Source organism: Condylura cristata, unplaced genomic scaffold (genome assembly GCF_000260355.1).
Source record: "Condylura cristata isolate star-nosed mole 26May11 unplaced genomic scaffold, ConCri1.0 scaffold00011, whole genome shotgun sequence".
In the NCBI taxonomy this organism is placed as follows: domain Eukaryota; kingdom Metazoa; phylum Chordata; class Mammalia; order Eulipotyphla; family Talpidae; genus Condylura; species Condylura cristata.
The window spans coordinates 39,637,728-39,660,503 of record NW_004567112.1 but is presented as its reverse complement, the minus strand read 5'-3'; the positions used below and the strand labels follow the sequence as shown (position 1 = coordinate 39,660,503).

At 37.2% G+C, this 22,776-nt stretch overlaps 1 protein-coding gene across 1 annotated transcript; it reads left to right on the top strand.

Moving 5' to 3' along the window:
- The first annotated feature begins 160 nt into the window (after window positions 1–160).
- Window positions 161–21,398, top strand: SUPV3L1 (suppressor of var1, 3-like 1 (S. cerevisiae)). The gene is made up of 15 exons (XM_004680823.2): window positions 161–524; window positions 4,808–4,885; window positions 5,231–5,338; window positions 6,028–6,142; window positions 7,146–7,314; window positions 9,389–9,500; window positions 10,515–10,592; window positions 13,091–13,182; window positions 13,800–13,980; window positions 14,516–14,609; window positions 15,344–15,563; window positions 16,709–16,789; window positions 17,137–17,313; window positions 19,865–20,013; window positions 20,919–21,398. Exons 1-15 carry the CDS (start codon window positions 248–250, stop codon window positions 21,352–21,354), a joined length of 2,367 nt encoding a protein of 788 aa, XP_004680880.1. The 5' UTR covers window positions 161–247; the 3' UTR covers window positions 21,355–21,398.
- The last annotated feature ends 1,378 nt before the right edge of the window (window positions 21,399–22,776 follow it).

Here is a 22,776-nt window from a genome sequence, read left to right as displayed (position 1 = left end):
GGCCTCGCTTTCTAACGAAAGATAAAAAGAACAAGAAATTATGTTTGCTCTTTTTTATTTATATACTTTAACATCCCCTTATGAGCACTCTCAAGGCACCACTTTTTCCTTACTAGTCAGGCACTTTTCTGGGCTCCCCTGCTGGCTTTGAGTCTTTCCAGACAGGAGGCGCTGGCGGAGCGCGTCACTGTCCACCGCGGTGTCTCGGGGCCGCTCCTGGCGGCCTCCTTTTGGGCCTGTGGCCTCAATGTCCTTCCCAAGGTGTGCCCTGCTGTGGGCTCGGCTCCCCGCGGGGCGCCAGGCTGGCCACCGGGCAGCTATCTGCTCTGTTCTTCGCGCTCACGTTGGGCCCTTTCCCGGGGCTCTGGGGCGTGTTCCCGCCGTTGCCGCCGCCGCCTCCTCCTCCGCCTCAGGAGGCTCCAAAGCCCCGAACACCTCCTTGTTCGTGCCGCTGACTGTGAAACCTCAGGGCCCCAGCGCTGATGGAGACGTCGGGGCCGAGCTAACCCGCCCTCTGGACAAGAGTGAGTACTGGACCTAAGGGGGACGGTAGGATTGGTGTCTGCGGAGCGGAGGCGCTGTTGCTGGGACGCTGCACGCCCTTACCACAGAGGCCCGAGGTCCCCTCCGGCGACGTCATCGTGTCCCGGGTATCTGTCTCTGGTTGCGACTGTTTCATTGATCCTGTCATGTAGTGCCCTAGAGGTGACCTTTCCCTTTTCATTTGCTCTCCTCTGAAAGGCTCAAGTCCTCCTGTGATGAGACGATACACTTTTCTGAGGCGTTAGGTTAGACGATCCCCTTTTTTCTTCTTCGTTTTTAAACATCTTTGTTTCTCCTCTGCTGCCCGAAATCTTCGCTCTCGAAAAGCGTTGAGAGAAGAGTCGGGCAGTGAAAAGCCAGAAGGCTTGTTAATTTATGAGTCTCTGACATTGAGTAGGCACCTGTCATTGACTAGGCAAACCAGACTCGTAGGCTCGTAGGTTCCCAAGAAGATCCAGATCTCTTTTCCTCTAGAAACTTAGTCTCGCGGGGGAGATAGGACAGTGCACACCCAACTGTAGTATAAAGTAGAACCTAATAAAAATACCTTTGCCGAAAGTAGGTACCCTGATCATCCTGGGCCCCAGAGAAAGGAATCACTTAGCATGAGCAAGTGGCAGGGGATTTTGCCGCCAAATCAACATTGGATGGATGTGACAGGGAGACAGTATTGTTTTCAAGGGGAGTTTCAGATTATATGGCTGCACACTTTAGTTCCTGGATGATAGGGAGGAGATGGTTGTTTTCCTTTATCCAAAGGAAGCTCTGGGTCACTGAGGGAATGCTGTAACATTGCAGATATTTGCTTTCTCTAAGAACATCAACAAAGTTCCTGGCAGTCCACTTCAACAGCGAACATTGTGCCTCTCTCTGTATCTTTAAAAGTTAGATGATAAATGTGGTTCATATCTTGTTTTTTAGGGAGGAGGTATTATACTTTCATTAGAAGTGTTATTTTGTTGCACTTGATCTTAGTCAAAAGGCTGAGAAGCAGTAAAAGAAAATGTTACTTTTTGACCATTTCTTCCAAGCCAGTGTTAAGCGGACCTTTACTTAGAAATGGCAGCTATATTATTTTTATAGTTATATTAATTTATTTTCTGTTACTATCATTTATCATACAATTGTAGTTAAAAACACATGACATCACAGAATTTACCATCTTACCCATTTTTAAGTGTACACCTCATTAGTGTTCAGTGAAACAGATTTCCAGAAATTTTTCATCATGCAAAATTGAAACTCTAAAGCCACCAAGCAACAGCATCCACCCTCATTTTATGCTCCTTTAAGGCATACAGTAGTTCGTATGGGATAATTTATCTTCTTTATTAGAGTCATATATATATAAATCTTTATGTGCTACTTCTAATTTACCTGAAAATGTGATTGTCCTTGTTGAGATAGAAAGAAGACATAGGATTTTCAGACACTGGTTATTCTTTTGTAGGAGAATCTTTAGATACCTCACTGAATCTCCCTTTGGATAACTGGGAAGTTTTTCTCCCATGTTTTCTACACCTGGCTTTTCCTACACATGGGACCCACACTAGCTTTCCTAACCTTACATGGATTTCATACGTGCTACCCATGGCTGCCTGAATGTGTGTTGTGTGTGTGTTTTTAAGATTTAATCTGTTGCTACCTTGCAAAAAATTGTTAAATGTTCCTAGATCCTCAATCTCGAACATGAGTTGCAAAGCCCTGTGTGATCTGGCCTGGGTATTTCTTTAGTTTTTTTGCAGGACACTGTATATGTTTCAGCCATATTAATTAAATGTATTCTTTTTTCTTCAAGGCCTTTAGTACATGCTTCTTCATCTTCCCAAAGTACTTGTGTGTATGTATTTTAATAGCAGCACCTAATATTGAGTGCTTGCTAGAGACAAGTATCATTCTGAGCACGTGGTTCATTTAATCTTTCTAATAATTCTTGTGAAGTAGATTCTCTATTTAACCCCCCAAAATACTAATTAAATGTCTACTATCTGCCAGGCCTGGTTCTCAGTAGGTGCTCAGAACACACACCACAATGTATGTGTGTGTGTGTGTGTGTGTTTATACACATATGGACATCTTATTTTCTGGGTGGTTGCAAGCATTTAGCATGTCGAGTGACTGACTACAAGTGAAAAGGTGCTGTTTATTGGTGATACGTAGCACTTAAGTGACAGCTCTGATTTGCAATTTACTTACTTTTTCTCCATTTCCTAATTGGTAAAGAAGAAGAATATTTTCCCTTCTGAATTGTGAAAATCATGATGTGAAGATTCTACATTATAAAATGTATCTTTAGGTTATTGTATAGATAAGAATTTTTTCACTGTAGGTCTTTCTTCAGGCTGTCACTAGTTCTAAAATTTCTAATTGTCAGTCATTTGGTTCCAACAGAGTGGTGTTTTGCAGTTTGTCGGGTACTGTTGTAAATTTGAAGTGTTTGGAATTTCTCGCAGTGAGGTACAGCTACTTTTGATGGCATTGTGGGCCTCCTTTTCTTAAAAATTTGACTAAGCTAAAAACTTTGGGCAAACTCAAGTACATAATGATGAAGGAGGAAGGCAGTGAAGGTAACTAACCTAGGCATTGAGATGGGTCAAGGGAGCGCTAGCCCTGGCTAACCACCTCCAGAGCATGATGCTTGCCTTCTGAACTTTGGTTGCTTACTGACATATTCAGCAGTGGTGATAGCAACAGTCATGGCAGATTTTATTAGCAATTGAGTTCTAGGGACAGTATCAGATTATTTGAGGCTGGTTGTGGTAGTTTCTTTATAGATTATAATAGTAGTAAGTAGTAGATGCAAATTGGAATTTGGATTCATAGAACCATGGCAACAAGGTTGAAACCACTTACCTCTGGTTTGTAGGTAGCTGGAGTCAGAATTTTGGGGAAGCTGGCTTGTCAAAACATCAGGACTTAATGTGTTCTATCATACTATATACAGGTGCAGAACTAGTGGGTAATATACAGAGGCCTAGACTATGGAGACAGTCCTTGTACAGGTTATTCAATCTATAGCACACCTCATTTGCTGGATGAAAATCATAGTGTTGGTTGCAAGAGGAACCTTTTGTAAGAGCAGAGGCATTGCAGAGTTATTGATGGAGGTATTTGCCTATAGACACAATTGGAAGTGTAGGGAATCACTGAGATTTCTCCTGCTTTTTTTTTTTGGTTAGGAGAACTAGGGTGTAGGCAAGAGGTTTGTGGGACTGAGAGGATTCACCAGAGACAGAGTCCCTAACTGTATGTCTCTGCTTCGCTCCTACCCAGTAGTTTCCCCTCCTTCAGGATTCGGGCTCATGTTATTCAGGGCCACTGCACATAAGTGGGGCTAGAGAAAATGACTGCTGTTCAATGCTCCATTCATTCCCTTTCACTGAGATCTACCACTGGCTTGACTGAGTAACTGGCCACAAGACTTAAGACACCATCTTAAGTAGCTTACATAAGACAGGGAGGTTGGGGAAGAAGAAGACAAGTATGGAATTTTACAAAGGAAAACAGCCAACAAAGGTATGCATATCTGCCATCTCCTAGAAAAGAGATGAGCTAGGAAGATGCCCTTGTAGAGAGTGGTTTACCTGTAAATGTCATTTTCAAAAGCTGCCACTCCCCAGCCTTTCAGAACCCCTCCCAGGAAGTCAACCTGCCAAAAAGACATTTGTGGGTGGCAGATTTTTACTCTCTTGTAGGCTGGATCAGAAGAATGTTTTTCTCTGCAGAATTATACAATAATTCAGCATTAATACAACCTCAGCTTGATTAAAATATTTTCACCTATAAAATTGTTGATTCATAGTGGCATGTTAGGTTAACAAACATCTAATCTAGCCTCTCCTACAGCACAGTACTTTCTGTGAAACAGTGAAACAAGTGAATGGGGCATGATTATCTACAAGTGGGCTGATGCGAGTTACTCAATTTTATTGAGTCTCTCCCATGTATACTTGAAGTATACATGTTACTAAATTTATTTTTGGCTTTTTTCTAGTTAAAAAAAATGTGACCTGATGGAAGCTAGGGGTCTTGTAGCACCTTCCTTATTCTGTAGTATCATAGGAATATTGCATTATTTCAGCCCAGTATTTTTTAGGCTGTCACATTGTTAGTGGTAAAGAACTTGTGATCAACTAAACCTTCAGATTCTTGCAACACTCAGTATATAGTTGCTAGAGTTTTATAACTTCAAATGTCTTGCTTTTTGGACATTATCTTGACAGCAGATCTTAAAATAAATGCTAAATTTTTATATATCTTCTAGATGAAGTAAAGAAGATCTTAGACAAGTTTTACAAAAGGAAAGAAATTCAGAAACTGGGTGCTGATTATGGACTTGACGGTAAGATTTCATGGCTATAACTTATTAGAGTACAGCTTTGTGATATTATGTGGAACTTTGTATGGCCTGCACATAAGTGCATAGTTACAGTCTGGGGAGTGTCTCTGTTTTTCCTTCTGTCTGCCTTGGAGACTGGCAAGATTCGCCTGGTGAGCCCGACACACAGCATGGGAACTGTCTATTCAACTTTCCTGCATTGGTCTTAGCCCACATGTTAATAAACCAGGTGTAATACAAAAAGAATAAAAGGGCATCTTGTTAAATTAGGTGTGATGTATATGTGTATGATTAAAATTGAGAAATGAAAACTAAGCTATGCCTATTTTGATTTTATGTTTCTTATAGCTCGTCTCTTCCACCAAGCTTTCATAAGCTTTAGAAATTACATCATGCAGTCTCATTCCCTGGATGTGGACATTCACATTATTTTGAATGATATATGCTTCAATGCAGGCAAGTGTTTAGAGACTTTAAAAAATCCTGTGAACATACTTTCCATCTCTTCCCATACTTCATGTTTATTTCTGTAGACAGGGCTCACTTATTTTAGAACAGGGTCTGCTAACACCCTATGTAATAAATCATTGCTTTCATAGAAGGCCTTCTAGGTCCTTCTGTTTTTCTTTTATGTTCCTTATTTTGTCCTCATAGGCAGTTTAAATTTGGTTTTACTTTTAAAATGTATTTGATTAGTTAGAACAATGCTTTGTGCCAGGTAAAGAGAAAGGAGGTGGATAAAAAACAGAATGGAAAGCCATTCACTTTGATGTTATCTCTGCTGTTTAAAAAGAGTTTGCACCTTCATTTCCTTTTATGTAACTTGAGGACTTCCCTCTAATGTATATTTCCAGGTTCTTTATTCTTAACTTTCCACTAATGCTGATTTTTACCTATCTGCACTAGAGGAGAACAAGGCAATTAGCATCTATAATTTTGTTTTTCTAGAAAGTATAAGTGGACTTAAGAGGAAAATATAATATAAAAAAGGCTATCAGTAAAGTTCTTGCTCTAAAATGCTTCATTTTACCATGGCAATGTGCTCCTAAATAAACCCACTTAAAAACAACAACAAAAGGTTTCGCTGCATTCAGTTATGGATAGTATACATATTGCACTTGTTAATACAATGTTTTATTTTCCAGCTCATGTGGATGATTTATTTCCATTTTTCTTGAGACATGCAAAACAGATATTTCCTGTATTGGAATGTAAGGATGATCTACGTAAAATCAGTGATTTAAGAATACCACCTAACTGGTTAGTTTTTTCACTTTTGGATTTGAATTATGTTGGTTTCTAATCTTGAAGAAAATATTGGAGTGTCAGAAAAGTCATAATGCACTTTTGCTTGAAAAACAGAAAAATGCATTGTGACTTTTCCAACAACCCAGTAATAACCATTGTATTTTATTTTTTTACTGTATGCTAGAACTCCAGCATCCAGTACCTTGCTAGCTCTCTGAGTCTTTCTGCTGAACTGCTTAGCAGCAGACTACTCTCTTTTAGGCTCTGCCAAGTCTTACTTTGTACATGTTCAACTAGTCCAAACCTTGACCAAGGACCCATGGGGTACCCCTCTTCTCTTTTCTTTCCTTTCCTCCCTTCTCTTTTCTTTCCTTTCCTCCCTTCCTTCCTTTCTGTACCCTTTAAATTTCAGTTGCTTCAGCAACTCAAAATTTGATCTGTGCTACTCAGCTTCGTGGGGCCATAATGCTCTCTCGGGTTCTATCTCCTGTTGTCCTGCTGTGGAATAGTAGGGCTTACTGCCCTCTCTTGCCTGTGTGGTCCATTCTACCAAGAAATTGCTGATATGTTTTATCAAGTTTTGTGCTTATTTATGGTGATGCTGGTGTCATTCCATCATTGCCAGAAGCAGAAGAATCAGTCATTATATTTTATACATTGAGAGCCAGAAGCTTGGTAGTATTTAATTATAGGGATATATGTTTAAAGCTCTGGAAATGATTTAAACTTATCAGTGGAGCTGATTGATGTTTAAACTTATTTTTAGTAACCCCCAAGAGAAAGATTTGTACAATGACAGAAATACTCAAGAAATTAATTTGCATTTGAATTTTTCTTTATCTTTAGTAAATGCCATTCTTAGAAAGTGTGATGATAGAGCTGTTGTTTTTGTTTTTCAAAAATGCTATCTTGTAGATATTAAGAGGATATTTAATTTGGAATTTTCTTCAGTTGATATCTCTACTAAGATTTTTGATGTTAATGGGATTAAACTACTTATCTACTTATATTTTAGGTACCCGGAAGCCAGAGCCATAAAGCGGAAAATAATATTCCATTCAGGTCCCACCAACAGTGGAAAGACGTATCATGCAATCCAGAAATACTTATCAGCTAAATCTGGAGTCTATTGTGGCCCTTTAAAATTACTGGCACATGAGATCTTCGAAAAGAGTAATGCTGCTGTCAGTGTATTACTGAATTTTTGCTCTTTTTCTTATTGTTTTTTGGTGAAGTGTGTGTAGTAATTTACTGTTAACAAGAAATTGCCTCACTTCATTTTTCTGGGGAAATCAGCAATTGTAAGAAGTACCATTGTGTACAGCTAAGAAAAAGATTCTCTGATATGTCATCAGTTCTTCATATTGTATCCTGATTTTAGAAATACTGAAACGTGAAAAAAGGTATTAGAGTGAATGAAATACAACACTATAATATAGTTCACATACACTGAGAAATGCAGAGAATAACATAAAAATAACTGGACCCTACTACCCAGCTCCATTGGAGTCTAACATTTTGCCATACATAATTGTATTTATTTTAAGAAATAAAATCTCAGCTAGTTGAAGCTCCCCCTCTGCTGCTTCTTTGCCTTTTCAGAGTTTACCACCACTCTGTTTAATTTGCCTTTAATTTAAATTAGACCTCTGAATCTGTCATATAGAACTGAGACTGCATTTTCAAATCTGAAAAGGACTGCTTTCCCTGTGATCTGAGGCATTTCACTAAATGGTGCACATTTTGGTTCATTGGTTTACTACAACTTTATCATGTTAGATTAACTAGGGAATTTGGTAGGGAATTTGCGGTCTATTTTTTTGCTCTGAATAATTTGTAATTTACATAAATAATGCCTCTATCCATAAAGTATTTTCTTAGTATTTTTTATATTGCCACAAGATATTTATCTAAATAGTTAATGTTGATAGAATACTCTTTAACCCATAGCCCATGTTCAGATTTTGCCATTTGTCCAGTAACAACTATAGCAGTTTTCCCACTTCCCCTCTAAGGTTCAGTCCAGTGTTTCACATTGTATTTTGCAGTCATTTGTTTAAATTTCTTTGTTTTTCCATATCTTTCATAACCTTTACACTTTGGAAAACTGAAGATTAGTTGTGTTGTGAGTCAATTTGGGTGTTTCTATTTCTTCTTGATTAGAGTCAGACCTCTAGGAATCCCAGTTTGCTGGACTTTTCCAAATTTAGCACCAAAAGTCCTTTATCTGGAGAATCCTCCAGTCTTGGGCAAAATAGGGTGGCTGATTACTCTAATATACACTGACATTGGTCCATCTAACTAAAATAGGGTGGCTGATTACTCTAATATACACTGACATTGGTCCATCTAACTAATTTATTAGGTCTTTTTCTTTTTCTTTTTTTAAAAGATTTATTTATTTGTTCATATAGAACTGGGGTATAGGCCAGAGGTGCAGGGGCGGTGAGAGGCTTCACCCGAGACAGAGTGGGGAACAGAACAGGCAGATGGATGAGGGAGCAGTGGGCGGGTGAGGAGAGGTCTGCCTCGCCATGTGGTCACTTCCAGGGCAGGCGGGGATTGAACTCATGCTCAAGTGGCTTTAGCTTCTTAGTGCAGTGCTTTAACCCACTGCGCCACCAGGGAGAGCCCTAGGTCTTTATCTTTTTAAATTTACTGTAATCTTCTTGAACATAGAGGTAATGTTCATTTTTATTTAGTAAACAAATAGTACAGGAATGTGTAAAGTTAAAAAGTAAAGCTGCTGTGATTTCTCATATTTTTCTTACCTAAGAACTTAGCTGATTTAAGATGTTTTCAAGTTCATGTAGGTAGTGTACGAAAATGGGTTCTAAAAATTTTTTTGTGAAGGCCCTCCCTGGTGGCGCACTGAGAAGCTAAAGCCGCTTCCGCATGAGTTCGATCCCCGCCTGCCCCGGAGGTGACCACATGGCACGGCAGACCTCTCCTGACCCGCCGGCTGCTCCCCTCAGCAGTGTACTTCGTCGATCTGCCTGTTCTAGTCCCCACTCTGTCTCGGGTGAAGCCTCTCACCACTCCTTCACCTCTGGCCTGTACCCCAGTTCTGTACGCACAAATAAATAAATCTTTAAAAAAATTTTTTTGTGAAAACTATTCGAAAAACATTGGGGAAAAAATTGTTTCAGCTGTTAAGACACATTTATGTGGTGGTAAGGGAGAGGAATAACCTACTAAATATCCTTTTTGCCATTATTTTCAAGGGAGAAATAATGCCAGGATTCTTTATCATCCTAGGGTGTGCCCTGTGACTTGGTCACAGGTGAAGAGCGTGTGGCGGTAGAGCCGAGTGGGAAGCAGGCTGCCCATGTTGCTTGTACCGTTGAGATGTGCAGTGTTACAACTCCTTGTATGTAAACGTGTTTTAAAAAATGTACCAATTAGTATTTTTTGTTTAAAAATGCAAAACATCACATTTGTTATGGTGAAAAATACTTACATAGAAGAAGTGTTAACTCTGGTGAATATTCTCAATAATAGTAACATGTAAAAATTCAAATAACATGTAAGTTTATAAATCAGAATTCTCTCATCTGCTCCTCCTTTTCTAACCTTATTTGTATATACTACACTGGTAAATAATGGTCACTGTGATGGTTTTCAGTATACAATTAGTTTTCTAAATGTCATTATAGATCCATTAATGTGTCTTTACTTTGTGTTTTCTTTACAATTCTTTTGTATCTGGGAAAGAAAATTAAAATATAATTTACATGATTTTAAAAATTTAAAATAATATAGTAGAAAATAACATCTTGACATTAGAAAATAAAGTGAGGCACTAATTTTTGCTTAAATAAAATGAGGCACTAATTTTTGGGCATAGCTAGAGCACACTTTTTGCTCATGTGGGTTCCTCCTATAGAGATGCTTTATTACTTTAGGATTATCTACTCCTTGATCCTGGAAGTATAAGTATTTACTTTTGTTAGTTCTTTGTAGATAGTTCTCTGCGTTACTCTGGATGTTTTTTTCTCCTTTCTCTTAACAAAAATAAGATAAATGAACCTGCTGAGGTTGGAGGTGGTATAGTAGAGTAGTTAAGAATATGGACTTTGGAACTAGACATCTTGGGTTTGAATTCATTATTTTTAGGTTTTATGTTTACTAAATGCATATACAGTATAACTGTGGACAGGTGATACTAATCCTCTGACACTCAAGTTTATTCTGTAAAATGGATACTAGTTACTGTAGAGTGAGTGTTAAGTGAGCATTTAGAGCATTTAGAACAAACTTACCATAAAAGAAACACTCTTAAGTGATGGTGATGATAAAAGTTTAAATTTTGGTGTTGTAATATGTTTATAGTTTTATTTAAATAGATCGTATTGCTCATGGTAACTTTTTTGTTAATTTTTAGATGAAGTGGCTGTGATTGATGAAATTCAAATGATTAAGGATCCAGCTAGAGGATGGGCCTGGACCAGAGCACTTCTAGGTTAGTAGTTTAAATGCTATAAAACCTATGCTGTGTGACATGTGCACGGAGATGTAGTTTATTTTCTTCACATTGTCAAATGGAGTCAACTGAATGTGAGTTTTTACTTTCTGAAAAATACTTTAATAATGGGATTTCATTTTTCCTATTATAAAATTTACATAATCATGTAACTAAAGTTAACATGTTTAAATCTCACTATTATTAACATTTTGGTGTGTTTTATTTCTTTTGTGTAAGGTGTTTTGTGAACATGCAATTTTTTATTTTGGTTTTCTTTTTCAGTTCTCTTGTTTCATAGACTTTTTTCATAGTGTTTATTATGATTGTATAATCTTCATTGAAGAGGTGTACTATAATTTCTTTCATAAATTTGAACATTTTTTCTATTGCTAATACTTAGAAAAAAATTAAAGAAGAAGCTTTTTGGTTTTTTACTAATCAAACCAAATATAGTAAAATTAGTTTTTTAATTAAAATTTAAGTAATTTATTAATTATTTAATTTGGATAGGCTTGTGAAGTGAGTTCTTAAGTTTTTGGAGTCATGTCTATGGATGTGAATTGTCTTTACCCTTTGATACTGGAGTGAATTTTTGATCAGTATGTTGCATGGCAGTTGTATTCAAATTTAAAAACAGGTGAACTATGTTGAAACCTGTATTGTAAAGCAGATGAATATGGAGCTGCTCTGAGTAAGGAATTGGAGTTTCTTTTCACCTTCATATACCCCAGCTCTGGGGCATTGCAGTGATTCGGTGAAGTCTAATTTGAAAAACAATAAATGTAGGATTCATGTTGTACATTAAGCACTAGAATGCTAAATTCTAGTCCAGGCTTACCTTCACCCTCTAATAAACTTAAAACCTTGGCAAAGACATTCAGATATGCTGAGATTTGTGACAATAGAGATAATCTTTACCCACTAGAAAGTAGTTGTTTTGAGGATTTTTTTTTCATGCTTTTATTTGAATCCTACTGGGAGCATAACAATTCACTCACAATGAAATGTTTTAAAATATAATGGATAATGTATATATTTTAAATGCATAGTGTGCATTTATAATTTAGAAGTAATCAAACATTTTTACATAGAACATACAGAACAGTTAAAAGTGGAGATATTAGCAATGTGATCTTTGTTTTTAAACCAGAAACACGCCATAAATCTCAGGTTATTAAGAAAACTTTGTAAAAGATTGTTTTAGAGGTATAAGAATATGTTTTGGAGAGAAGAGAGAGAATAGCAGCTTTCACTCTGACTTAAAATAATAGTCTGAAATCATTAAACTTAAAGTGTAGGGAGCACAGAGGAGGTGAAGGGGCCCAGAGTTCAGTGTCAGTGGCGACATGGAGTTGATTATAGTCATCTTTTTATCATTAACTAACCATAGCTGTAACCCTTTTCCCATTAGAGGCTTTTCATCAATACCCTATTTCTTTTGACACATTTGGGGCAGAACATTGTTGTCCTCCAAGTGTGGGGTGGAAAATTGCAGGCAGAGGGGAGGAAGAGAGCATATCCTTGCCCTTTGATTCTTAGGTTCATTGGCTTTTCCTTGCATAAAACTACAGCAGACAAACACCATCCTGTCTCTCTTCAGGGAGACGTCGTCCATGACCGCATGTCCCCTGTGGTGATGCTATTTCTACTTTGACTGTCTGATCATAGTTGCAGTTCTGACCCAGGAACAAACACAGCACTGGAGCGGAAATTGTCACTACCACTGTATCAGCTCCCTTAAGAGCAGTAGGCTTTCAAAGATGGGTTCAGGCAACCCCTTCCTCCAGGAAAGCAGCCCCACTACAGGAGGATTGGTTCCCTCTGAGCTTTCCAGAGCTATTTTCACTTGGCTCTTCTTTGCTTTTTTTGTGACTATTTCAGGATCCTGGACTTTGCTGTTCTTTTTATTCAGATAGACATTTTTGCAGATTCTCTGAAAAAATTATGCTTTCTGCTCTTTTATGTTCATCTGTAATTCATTGTGAGGCCTGTACAGTGTTCTAGTAAAGCAGGCAGACTGGCAGCAGAGCATTTATAGCTTCTGAAGTTTAATTGTCACTGTCTTTGTTTTATAGGAAGTTTTGTTCTCTTTCACACTTCCTTACCATTTTGATCCCCTTTCTTGAGGTTCTTTTTGTACTTAAAGTTTTTTTTACTATCAGCCCCCTCTTCCTCTACTGACACAGGTTTGCATTGGAAAGTAAGATTTTCTTCCCCAACTTCTTTGTGAATTCTAGTCCAAGGCACCAAGATAGTCATTAAGTTGGTGGTGGTGTGGATCTCTCTCTGGGTACCATCTCCTTGCCTTTTGAATTCTCCAAACTCAGAAAAGAAGTTGAGGTTGATGTAATCCTTGTTTGATGTTTGAATCAAAAGAGTTATTTCTGAAAATACTTGGTCAGGTTGTAATTGAGAAATATGTATTTGCTACGTAAAGCATTAGGTATTTAATTTAAAATCTTTAATCTAAAAAATGCTAATTTTGTGTTTAATAGGACTCTGTGCTGAAGAAATTCATTTGTGTGGGGAATCTGCTGCTATCGACCTGGTTACTGAACTTATGTACACGACTGGGGAGGAAGTGGAGGTACTAGATTATGTTCTTCATTCTTAAGAAGTCATAGAAAATAGCCCAGAGGACCTAGACAGTGGCTTCACCAGCCCCAGATAGTGGCAAAAATCAGAACTTAACTGAAAAGGAAGTATTCCTTAGGGTTGGTTAGATCACGCATGGTTGTATCATCATGTTGAACATCATGATCTGAAGTTCTTATGAAGTGGTCATCACACCTTATGTCTCCCTATGGTACATGAGATTCTCTGTCTTCTCTTGATAAAACATAAGCAGATCTCTAGAATTAAATAAGCCAGGCTGATAAGAGTTTGAGTTTCAGCAAAAATTTGTAGCTTTCAGAGTTTCAAAGTCATGTATTGGGGCCTTTGATACACATCTAATTGCTAGGAAGTCTGAATCCCTTCTCCAACTTCTTTTAGTAGCTAGCTTCCTTCTCTTTTGTCCTACTTTGCATTTTCTTTATCAGACACCTTTGAAAACATAATACAAAAGTAAACATTTTTCTGTATTTCCCTTTGAAAAGCATTAGCAATTATTAGTGTCTAGCTACTCTTGATTGCTCTGCCAGTTTTAGTTACAAGAAGTTGAATTAATTGTGTTATTTTTACAATGTCATTTCTTTATTGTAGGTTCGAAACTATAAGAGGCTCACCCCTATATCTGTGCTGGACAATGCGCTAGAATCGCTGGACAACCTCCGGCCTGGGGACTGCATTGTCTGTTTTAGCAAGAATGATATTTATTCTGTGAGTCGGCAGATTGAAATCCGGGGATTGGAGTCAGCTGTTATATATGGCAGTCTGCCACCTGGTAATTATTGTCTGTAGTCATGACAGGATATAAAATTTTTATTTTTGCTATTTATGTTGAGTTATGCATAGAAACAGTAAAAGATTGTGAGCTAGTATCTTTGATGTACCAGTAATTTGTTATAGTGTAACTAGTTATGGGGATAGAAGTATATTATTTGTAGTTCTTGTTATGTGCTGCTATTGGACTATATTTTAAATGTTTATGCTTTAAATGTTGAGCTTATTATTTTCTTTCTGAAAAGTTATTAAACTGTGAACTCTTCAAATTGTAGTCCTGATATCTGTTAATAAGAGTCCTTGGAAATGGTAAGACTGTATGGTGGGGGATTGTGTTGCTATATAAGGGAATTTTTAAAGGTGTGGAAGAAAAAGGAAAAATGACTCTTTGAATATATGGAAATGTTTGAAACAATAATAAGAGTTTTAGCCATGAAAATGCATAGTGGGAGGTGAGGATTTCCAAGACAGATTGAACATAATGTGGTGAAAGACTGAGTGTACTGATATAACTTAAAATGCTCTTCTTACTTTAGGGACCAAACTTGCCCAAGCAAAAAAGTTTAATGATCCAGATGATCCATGCAAAATTCTGGTTGCTACAGATGCAATTGGCATGGGACTTAATTTGTAAGTAATTTGTTTTTAATAATCTTAAGTATTCAGTTGATTGGATAGCAATTAAAAATTCTTTTTCTCTGCTTACCATTAGAGTGACCACACATTCTGATTTAGGGAAAAGGGCATTATCAAGTAGATTTGAGATTTCTTTTGTTATAGGAATAAAAAAGATAACACAGCACTGTTTTAGGAAACTGAGGATAAAATGAGGTGATATAACAGGTTAACAATGGTAGGACTCTACGTGCTGCTTCCTACCATTGTTAACCTGTCATATCACCTCATTTTGCCTCAGTTTCCTGTAACAGTGTGTACTGAGTACTCGTGAATATGGGGTTAGCTATTAAACTATTCCTCCTTGGGGAATTTGCCAATTATATCTTTATGAATTAAAGAACTCTTCAAAACCATTAATAACAATGAGATTTGAAAAAGTCAGACAGTTTTATGTTGGTCATTAAAAAAATAAAGTTATTTTCTATAGCCATATTGAGGTATAACTAATATATAAATTGACCATTATAAAAGGACAATGTGATGAATTTTGGTAAATATACAGGTTTTAAAATGCTATATGAAAGGAAAAAAAATAATTACCAGCAAACCTCTTTTCCTTATTTTGTCAGCAATGAGAAAATTGCAAGTGGGCCTAATGTAGACTCAAGAGAGCATTTCTGCAGTGACCCAAGTGATGGAGGGTTTTCATAAAGTAGTTTGTAAGATAACTTCTGTTTCTATTTCAGGAGCATAAGAAGAATTATTTTTTACTCACTTATAAAGCCTACCCTTAATGAAAAGGGAGAGAAAGAAATTGAGCCAATCACTACTTCGCAAGCTTTACAGATTGCTGGCAGAGCTGGTAGATTCAGTTCCAAATTTAAAGAGGGAGAGGTTACCACAATGAATCGAGAAGACCTCAGATTGCTAAAGGAAATTTTGAGTAGGCCTGTGGATCCCATAAGGGTAAGGTATAACATGTTAATTCATTTATTTCTATAGTGATAGTCATTCATGCACCTACTTTCTAGACTTTTGCCTCAGACATCTGGAAACAAAGAAGTAAAAGAAAATTTCATGCCTTGAAAATCATGGCAAGAAAGTTTCATTTCATTGCTTTAGAGAGGCATAGTGACCCCTTGGTCAGAGTAAGTGAAAGCTCTAAATTGAACCAGTCTGGTTAATCTGATTTTCTTTTACTTTTTCCTAAAATCCAGCAGTGGGTGGGGATAGGGGAACAGTTACTTCAGATGGCAACAGTTCTGTTAGCAGACTGTAAAGTTACCAGAAACTTGATTGTAAAAGAAACCCTTGAGTGTGGGGGAGAAATAGCACAAGCACATAAGAATAAGGTTAAATTCTGGTTTGTATAGTTAACGACTCAGATGTTATTTTATACAAACTCACTTTATACTTTAAAGTTGACTGGAGACTTCATTTGTGACTTGTTTTTTCCCATGATACTGGGTAAATTAGATAACTCAAGGAAAAGTTCTGGAGGGAAGGTGTGGTTGAAATTATTTTTGTAGCTTTTGTAAAGATTTATAGTTGATGACAGACCCAGTTTCTCTTATTTATATTCTTCCTCTCACAACTCATCTTTTCCCATTCTCTTTCCTCTTCCCTTTCTCTTTTTTCTTGCTTATCCTTATCTGTGGATATTTCTTTTTAGCAATGCAAAATAATAGTTAAAAAGATAATTGGCCTCTAGTTTAGACACATTTCATTGTGTTAGTAAAAGTATTTGGATTATTCCTGTGCATGTTGTTAATTGGAGAATATTGAGATTTGGAAAATTATACCAGTGAAAGCATTTTTAGTACTCTATCAAGACTATTATAAGTTTAGAAATATAACTAAAATGTCAGTGAAAGACTATTCAGTGGACTCAGTTTGTTTTACTAAATCATTTCATCAGCTTTTCTATCGATTAATTTCCTGTTGATAATAAATGGCAATATGATGCATTTTTTTGTTTTACTTAACTTTTTTGTCATTTATAATAGTTGCTGAGTGTTTAGCCTGGATGTAGGACTTTATCTTGAAATAGCTTAAGAAAGCATATCCTTTAAAAAAAAAATGCTTATGGTTGTTTTTTTCTTTTACTAAAGGCTGCTGGTCTTCATCCAACTGCTGAACAGATTGAAATGTTTGCCTATCATCTCCCTGATACAACACTTTCCAATCTTATTGTAAGTAGAAACTCACTTTTAAATCTCTTCTCTAAAAATGCTGCTATGTCAGTCTTTGGTTACCCTTGCAGTAACATGAGTGAAATTGCTGTTTTTGAAATTTGTCTTGAAAGGGAAAACTCTTTCAGAATCTTCTGGGACTTTTGTTATAAGGAATTTTCTGTATAAATATTTCAGGTTGGGAAGACTAAGGGAGTGTATTAGGTTTGAGAAAGCTGTAAATAATACAGGCCTTTCTAGAAATCTGTTGTAGATTAAAAGGACTGTCTTTTATGGACTGTCTTTTATTTTATTCATACCCAGTTAGGTAGTTAAGTAATTTAATATATCTTTCCCCCCTCCCTCAGGATATTTTTGTAGACTTTTCACAAGTTGATGGGCAGTATTTTGTCTGCAATATGGATGATTTTAAATTTTCTGCAGAGTTGATCCAGCATATTCCATTAAGTCTGAGAGTGAGGTATGTTTTCTGCACAGCACCTATCAACAAGAAGCAGCCTTTTGTCTGCTCCTCATTGTTGCAGGTAAGCCTTTAAGATATTTTGAGTTGTTTCAGGTTGATGCATTTTCCCCAGACAATACTTTGCTATTCAAAATCAGAGTACCCTTTTTAAATATGAGATGCAATGTAAGCACTTTAAAGTGTCTCTCTCTTGCTCTTTTTTTTTTTTTTTTTTTTTGTACAGATATTTTTTGAGCAAGTGAAATGCCTGTTTTGTATTTGGTAGTCATTGTGAAAATACTAAAGTAAAAATGTTTTTCAAGTGGGGGAATCTTATATCCTTATTAGCATTGGGTAATAAATTTTGGAAGGAAAGGAGTTAGGGCTTAGTAATAACAATAGTATTCTGTATTCTCAACTGTTAGGCACTGAACCAGGGATGGCTGTCATATATGTATGGTGTCAAAGTTCCAGCCTTTTTTTTTTTTTTCAGCCTCTTTTAACTCATTTGGGTAAGAATATAAATTTCTGTCTAGTGAGAACAAAAGATTCACCTGAACAAGGGGACTAGGAAAGGGCAGCAGAAGCTGACCTTCCAGACCCTGCTCTGTCCCCCACTTCTCTGTGCCCTTGTGTGTCCAGTTGTTTCTGGTAGGAATGTTATCCCACCTCACTACTCCCAAAGGTTCCCTCACTTTTGATTCTTTTCCTGACTTGTGGTTTTGTTACCATCTCCTCTGTAGATCTTAGTATTCAGCATGCTAATTAAGTCTATATAGAATTTATTTCTAAATTTATTTTTTACATTTTTTTAAATTGCATAAATAACACATACTATCTCTGCACATATTTAAAACCTTACAGGTAGATAGTTTGGATTACCACATCCATGTCAGCCCTCAGACACATCTACTATTATCAGTTTGTATGTATGCTTGCAGACATTGTTACATCTGCCTACCTACATGTACATGTACACATTCTAGCTTGGTTGTATTGTCTCATAAATGTTGTAATGGATTGCTGTGCAACTTGCCTTTCCTCACCTTAGCAATGTATTTTGGAGGTCTTCCATGTCAGGCTATGTATCTACAAAATGTGCTTCTAAGAGTTGGCATTGGTAAGGAGGCTAGCTAGCATAAGGCTGAAGTTTGTGGAACAAAGTCTCAAATTGTGTAAACTGACCTGGATGGAACTCAACCCTTCATGACTTTGACTCCATCTACACTATTTTAAGCAGCTGTTCTAATGAAGTAGCAGCATTTACTGTGGAGCAAGGAGTCTTCAGAGTAATTTATGTATTCTGTTTAAAGAACAGAATGTCAATCTAGAGACTTTTTCTTGATTGCCCTTATTACTGAACTATAAAAGTTCATTCCCACTAATGGCCCCCGATGTCCCTCAGGTTTTGAAGCTGTGCTCTTCAGGTCTTTTTTGGGACTTGCTGCTGGATGGAGGAATCTTAATGGATGGGTATTTCTCCTTCCACTTATTGGGCCAACACCATACCTGGCTCTTTTATATACTGAACTTCCTCTAATTGCTTGAGGCCAAAAATATTAGAATTTGTGTTTGGCAAGTTTTGTGTTATATAACAGAATTTGTGTTTGGCAAGTTTTGCTTAGATCAGTATGGTCACATTTCCATACTTCATGGCTATTCTACTTGGTATTTATTAAACCAAACAGGATGAACTAGACTGAGTTCAATAAAATCACAACATTATTTAATCACAACTGTTCTAAAACTACTCTTTGTCTCTCAAGTTCTCATACAAGGTAGATAAAGAACAACAAAAAGCAAGATATAGGAGTCCCCTGGAATATCATCCATATCATGGGAGTGCCAGAAAGAGAAGAAAAAGAAAAAGGCTTGGAAATTTTATTTAAAAAAATAATCACTGAAAACCACCTCAGTCTGAGAAACCAGCCACATACTGTGTGATCCAAGAGGCCCAAAGAGTTCCAGACAAAATAATACCAGATACACACCAAAACATATATGATAATGCTGTTGAGAACCAATCACAATGATGAAATATTTAAAACATCAAGAGAAAAAAGGGTAACTGATAAGGGAACACCAATCAGATTATCAGCCATGATTTAATAGAAACATGTAGTAGAAACCTTATAAACAGAATGGAACTGGAAAGACATACTTTCCAGTACGTTAAGAAAAAGACTAATAGCCCAGAGTTCTTTGCCCAGTAAGAATAACATTGAGACAGAGCAAAAGCAGTTGGATTCCTGGCTAAATAAACTCCGAATGATTAAAGATTTAGATATGAGACCTGCAACAATGAAATACATAGAAGAAAACATTTGCAATATGTTTCACGATAGCAACCATGTTCACAAAAGTTAACAGATTTGGTTTTTACACAGCTTCTGATATATGTTATTGTTCTAGGTTTGGAAAAAGAATGAAGTCATTTCCCCTCCCCTTATTTTATAAGTACCTTTATAAAATATTAAATGTTCTTAAAAACAGAAAAGCATAGAGAAGGAAGGAAACTAGTTTGCCTGTCAATCTCAGTTAACATTTTGTCGTGCTTTTTCTTTTTTCTCCTAATCACAGGATTACATGAATAATAATTCTTTTACCAACTGTTTTTCTTCTGTTTCTCTCAGTTTGCCAGGCAGTATAGCAGGAATGAACCCCTGACCTTTGCATGGTTACGCCGATATATTAAATGGCCATTACTTCCACCTAAGAATATTAAAGATCTCATCGATCTTGAAGCTGTCCATGATGTCTTGGATCTTTACTTGTGGTTAAGGTACCAAGTTTTTCTTTTCTTTTTTTTTTAAATTTATTTATTTATACATACAGAACTAGGGTACAGGCCAGAGGTGTAGGGCAGTGAGAGGCTTCACCAGAGACAGAGTGGGGAGCAGAACAGGCCAACTGATGAAGTACAGTGCTGAGGGAAGCAGTAGGTGGGTCAGGAGAAGTCTGCCACGCCATGTGGGCCACTTCCGGGGTGGGAATCAAACTCGCACTGAAGCAGCCATGACAAGCTTGCAGTGCTGCACTTTAACCTGTTATGCCACCAGGGAAGGCCCAGGTACCAAGTTTTTTATTTGTACACTTAGTATTAGGGCAAGTCAGCAGTTTTATGAATGGTCTTTACCTCTATCCAATTGGGCACATTATTGTAGGGTATCTAAAAAAATAGTTGAATCTTTCTGGAAATGGCATTCCAGAAATGACAGAGGGCATTGAGAGAGTGAAGATATATAGTTAAGATAGGTGAGAAGGTGCTCTAGATCTTTACTGCTTGAAGGGTGCAGTCCCTGCAGCAGAAGCATTGGTATCACATACAAGCTTGATAGAAATGCAGAATATCTGACCTTAACCCAGACTGAACCAAATTCTGCATTTTTTACAAATCCCCAAGTGATTCATTTGTATATTACCATTTGAGAGGTACTGCTCTTTATCAGTGATTCTCAAAAGAGGGGCATGTCCCACTAGGGGAACATATTGGAATCACTTAAGATAAAAAGGATGAGCTACCCTTATAATTCTTCAGGTGAGTTGGGACAGAAATAAAGATTGAACAAATGCATTGGACAGTAGTTACTGAAAGAACATTTGGAATTAGTCAGGTATAGTTGGGTAATTGAGATTAGCCCAACAACTTGAAAGCTGTTGCTGTAACGTATCATGTCATTTCCCCAGCTACCGATTTATAGATATGTTTCCAGATGCCAGCCTCATTCGAGACCTCCAGAAAGAACTAGATGGCATTATCCAAGGAGGTGTACACAACATCACCAAACTGATTAAAATTTCAGAGTCACGTAAGATGTTGAATTTGGAGAACTTGTCAGCAGAGAACCAGTCACGTTTATCAGGTACATTAAGGAGCCAAGTTAGAAGGATGCGTGGCACCAAAACTTTAGGGAATAAAGTTGCTGAGTCACCCAGCGCTAATGCAAGAGAGAAAACCCTTGCTTCCAGATTGGTACAGCAAGGACTCCTCACTGCAGACATGCTGAGACAGCTAGAGAAAGAGTGGATGACACAACGAACTGAGCATGGCAAAGAAAGAACAGAATCTCAGACTTATTTAAAAGGAGCAAGAAGAAAGAAGAAGGAACCGGAATCAGATTAATTTTGTTTTTATTTTTGCAAATAAAAATCTGTTTTAAAATCCTTTTTCCTCATACACATTTATTGTCTACTATAGTGTTGTGGCTATCTCTTACTGATTTTCTTTACCCTAGAAAAATCAACCCTTAAAAATGACTAAACTCTTCAACATTTAAAAAATGCAGGGTGTCAAGGTTTCTTTTTTTTTTTTTAATGTAATGACCATTTCTGGATGGCACTAAGACAACGGACTGTAAGGATTTCTTCATGGGAATGCAATCAGTTTAGTGAATTGTTTGATCCTTTCCCCACACTATTGCTGACAATACCATGGATGGAGTTTTTGACAAGCATTGCTGTCTATTATACCCATGTACCAGAGGCTACTATAGGTGCTGGGATTATGTAGTAAGCAAAACAGGTGATGTTCCTGCCTCAGAGAGATTATTGTTTGCTATGGAGGCAAGAACAAGTTAACAAATAGTGAGGGTCGGGATTATTAACCTACTTCATTGCTATCTTTAGTGGGATATAGTGGAAACAGTCTTTGAAATGAATGGATATAATTTCAGAGGTAAATACTAGAAGTTGAACAAAGGAAGAGAGCGACTAGTGGTAGCAGTGGACTATTGTAGATAGTGTGCACTTCACATGTCCAAAGACCACCTAATGCATAGTGGTCTCTATTTGTCTGGCTTAGCTTTTAGCCCTGGGTAGAAACACAGCTAAAAGCTTAAGAGCATAGCCTTTGGTGGTAAACAGATCTGGATTTGGCTCTCACCCCTATCACCTCAGCTGTCCTTGCCCTCTTTGGAGCTTGGCCACTACACCTAAAGAAGGTAGACAGTGATGCATACTTAGAGTTGTGTAGAGGTTGAATTTATGTATCATTTAGCTTAAGAGGTATTTTTAGAAAATGTCTTGTAAATGAACCTGAAGGTTTGGGTTCATCTCGTGCTATGAATTGAATGCTTAGGTAATTCTGAGCACTGTACTAATTTCTTGAGCAACTGCCAAGTTGAGGCTGATTTCAGACTAAGGATAAATCTGATTTGGTTGAAATTGGGTCGAAGAACAGCCAGATTTACCAGGCTAGTAATCTCTGCCTTCAGTAGTTCAGAGTTCAGAAGATACTTAATTGAGATGGCAATCTTTATTCTTCTAACCTTTGCCTTCATGGAATTAAGAAGGAACAGGTGGCACTGACTTGATTATTCTTTCTTATGGGTGAAGTAGTGAAATACTTGGAAGGTATTAAAAAAATACATATTTTGCATTTAGACATCTTGCTTTCAGAATTTGCTTTTTCTGTAACTTAAACCACAACATAGTCCAGTTCTTGCTCAGATGGGCTCAAGAAGTATTCATGGAGTGAACTTGATAGAGGATTTTGTCTTAGTGTGTAAATGATGAGGTATATCACCTAGAGGGTTGTTAATTGTCT

Excerpts from the sequence above, each read along its gene's own strand:
- SUPV3L1 (XM_004680823.2), top strand. The coding sequence starts at position 248 with ATGTCCTTCCCAAGGTGTGCCCTGCTGTGGGCTCGGCTCCCCGCGGGG. Across the intron at positions 4,886-5,230 it reads TGCTGATTATGGACTTGACG|CTCGTCTCTTCCACCAAGCT; the intron begins GTAAGATTTCAT and ends TGTTTCTTATAG. Across the intron at positions 9,501-10,514 it reads GTGCAGTGTTACAACTCCTT|ATGAAGTGGCTGTGATTGAT; the intron begins GTATGTAAACGT and ends GTTAATTTTTAG.